At 42.0% G+C, this 3,293-nt stretch overlaps 1 protein-coding gene across 1 annotated transcript; it reads left to right on the top strand.

The window, feature by feature from the left end:
- Positions 1–1,452: 1,452 nt before the first annotated feature.
- Positions 1,453–3,024, top strand: LOC121987292 (pathogenesis-related genes transcriptional activator PTI6-like). Its single transcript, XM_042541162.1, has one exon. It carries the CDS (start codon positions 1,960–1,962, stop codon positions 2,953–2,955), a length of 996 nt encoding a protein of 331 aa, XP_042397096.1. The 5' UTR covers positions 1,453–1,959; the 3' UTR covers positions 2,956–3,024.
- The last annotated feature ends 269 nt before the right edge of the window (positions 3,025–3,293 follow it).

The following is a 3,293-nucleotide window of genomic DNA, read 5'->3' as shown; positions in this document are numbered from 1 at the left end:
CTTGAGCATAAGTAAAAGTATTTGTATCAGGGCTAGTAGCTTGTATTGGTGTTGTTTGCAGAGTTGTACTCACAAAGAAATGTGGTCCTAGATGGGCTCTGGCTGCTGTAAAAGCCTCATCAAGTGAATAGTAGCCTTTAAAGTATGGATGTTCTAGGTTTTGAATGGCTAAATTGGTTTCTTCCCATGTAGAGTATACCCCTGCCTCGGGTCCTGAAAAGACCACGTAACAGGAAAATTTCTTTCCTGCTAGTTTCTGGATAGTGGTAAGAAAGTAGTTGGAAAGAGCATTTATTACTGTAATTTTATGTCCAGAGCTTCCTGGAAGTGTAGGGATATGCCAAATATTGTCAATAAGACAATTTTGGATGTGGTCAAGTCTATCTCTGCCAACAAATCGAAATTGATCTTCTGGTTGTGTGAAAAGTTGTAAATCTTGAGTGCCAAAACGCATGGTTTTGGTGGAAAAAGTACGAACTTTCCTTGGTCTATCCATCCTGTAAGGATTAAAAATGTTAATGTAACAATCTTGATAATGTATCTGCTAAAGAATTATTAACCCCTTTAATATGTTCTCATTGTATCTTAAGTCCTTTATTGATTATGGTATCTGTAAATTTTAACCAACGCTTTGTACTGAGACCTTTTCTGACTATTTTAGTTTGTTGACTATATTTGACTATGGCTTCACAGTCTATTCTAATAAGGATTTTTGATTTGTTACAAATAAATAGTCTAAAAGCTTCTAAGCAGTAAATAACAGCTAAAATTTCATAATATAATGATGTTAAGTGTCCTTTTCATGGTATTTTCCAGAGGCATAACGATATAAAGCTTCTGATGATTTAGGTTCATATTTGGAATTTTTATGATATAAGATACCATCCCAACCAGTCTCACAACCATCTGTTTCAATAATTAAATAATCTGAGTCAAGAGGTAAAGTTAACTTAGGGATAGTTTTAACCAGTTGTTTGATTTGCTGAACTAAAGTAATATCTTGTTCGTTAAAATGTTTTTGTCTTGTCAAAGATGTCTTATTGTATAATATATATATATATATATATATATATATATATATATATTATATATATATATTTATTTATTTCTAAATATAAAAAGAAAAAGATTAAGTTTTCTTCGAAATTATAAATAAATATATATATATATATATATATATAATTTAACATTGGACTAAATAGTAGATTAAAAAATATATTTTGATAAATCGATAAAAAAAATAAAAAAAGATAATTTTTTTTAACCTTTGCGCCATTTACGAAAAAAGGGTAAGTTGAAATTGAAAATGAATTTTTTAAAAATGGTTGGGGTAAAGTAAATAAGTAACTTTCTTACTACCTACTATTCCAAGTTCCAACGGCGATACTGAATTGGACAGAGCGGCAGCAGCAACTTACAAAGCACCCGAATCGAATACCCACACCAGCGCCCAGCCCACTGTCTCCTCTTCTCTGTTGTTTCCGCTGCGTGCTCGAATTCTGTGCTCCAACCGCCGCCACCACCACTCCTTCTGACATTAGCTAGCTACTCCTACTCTCTCTGCGTCCTTACCACCGCCACTGACCTCTCCACTCCCTCTGCAGCTCGAACGCCTTCTAAACCCCATGTGCTGCTGCTTTCCTGCATTCATTCCATTCCTTTGCTCTCGTTTTTGTTTTTCAATTTCCAGTTACTTCTTCGTTCCTTCTTTTTTAGTTATTTACAAAGCCGAGATTGGATTTGTGCTGGAAGCTACCTTTCCTGGATATATATTCTCGCTTCTTTCTTATTCTTTTGCTTTTTTGTCGAGCTTTTTTTGTCACTCTTTGTTTCCTCTGGATGCTTTACGTTGGATTCTTTGTGGTTGTGTCTGTTGATTTCTTCGATGGTTTAATTGCAGGGGAGGAATTGAGCAAGTGGCTAGATGCGAATTATAGAATAAACGGTACGAGCTAAGAAATGGATGCGACGATGTCGTTGATGGTGCCCGTTAAGCCAACGGAGCATGTCGAAGTAACCCCCAAGGCTTTCCCGTCGCTCAGGACGCACCGGCAATGGGACGGCGGCTCCAGGCCGCGCACCCTCAGAATCTTCTGCGACGACCTCGACGCCACTGACTCCGACGACGAGGAGTCAGAGTGCTGCCGCATCCGCCGTTACGTCCAGGAGATTCGTTTCGAGCACCGCCCCGAGGCCGCTGGAGAGGACGAGCCCACCAGGAAGAGAAAGAAGGGGCCTGGTTCTGTGGCCGTTGGTGGCGATGGCGGTGCGCACGGGTTCCGCGGCGTCCGACGGCGGCCATGGGGCAGGTACGCGGCGGAGATACGCGACCCGTGGCGGCGCGTTCGGGTGTGGCTCGGCACGTTCGACACCGCCGAGGAGGCAGCCAAGGTGTACGACTCGGCCGCCATCCGACTCCGCGGCCCTGACGCTGACACCAACTTCTCGCAGAAACCGCCCGCCGCCCTCGCGCTACCTTCTCATCCGCTTTTTCCCCCACCTCCTAAAAAGTGTCTCTCCACCAGCAACCTCACCTCCATGTACGGGGGAGGCTACGACTCCGGCGACGAGTCGCGAATCCTCTCCTCCCCGACCTCAGTCCTGCGAGGCTTCACTTCCTCCACCACCGCATCGATGGAGGTGGCCGGAAAGCCGAGGTCTCCGACGACTTCCACAGACTCCGACGTCGCCGAGCTCGGCTTACCGTGGCAACACTGGGCCTTTTTGCCCATCGAAGAGGCGACGCCACACTACAATTTCCTCGACTTCGGCGCAGCGGAGCCGAGCCTATACCACAACGACTTGTCTCGTACAAGCTTCGTATCCGAAGAGTTGAGCCACGGCTTCCTCAGCTCTGAAAAACTCGAGCTCAGCTCATCTACGTGGCAGGATCAAGACGACTGTTTTCAGGATATCGGTGATTTATTCCCTATCGAACCGCTCACCGTTATTTGAGACAGTCATGCGGACACCGATTTATCGGCTGATTTTGCAGCGACAAAAAAAAAACCTATCAATTTTGTATTTCTTTTTTGACCTTTTGTTTTAAAATTATTTTATCTAGTTATTTCAGAAAGTCCAAATCTGTATAATTATCCCTAGACTTTTAGTTTTACATAAAATGTAGCGCAATTATTTGAACCGATCGAGAATCTTATAATTTAAGAAATATTAAAAAAATAAAGAGCTTAAAAAGATATTTTTGGCAAAAATCAAAAGACAGCCATTATTTACATTCATTTTGATCGTATGAGTGTTCTATTTCCAATTAAAATTAAATTGGCTTTCCATGT

The sequence above is a fragment of the Zingiber officinale genome, chromosome 5B (genome assembly GCF_018446385.1).
Source record: "Zingiber officinale cultivar Zhangliang chromosome 5B, Zo_v1.1, whole genome shotgun sequence".
Classification (NCBI taxonomy): domain Eukaryota; kingdom Viridiplantae; phylum Streptophyta; class Magnoliopsida; order Zingiberales; family Zingiberaceae; genus Zingiber; species Zingiber officinale.
The sequence above is the reverse complement of the archived record's forward strand: the minus strand, read 5'-3'. Positions and strand labels throughout refer to the sequence as shown.

Excerpts from the sequence above, each read along its gene's own strand:
- LOC121987292 (XM_042541162.1), top strand. The coding sequence starts at position 1,960 with ATGGATGCGACGATGTCGTTGATGGTGCCCGTTAAGCCAACGGAGCAT.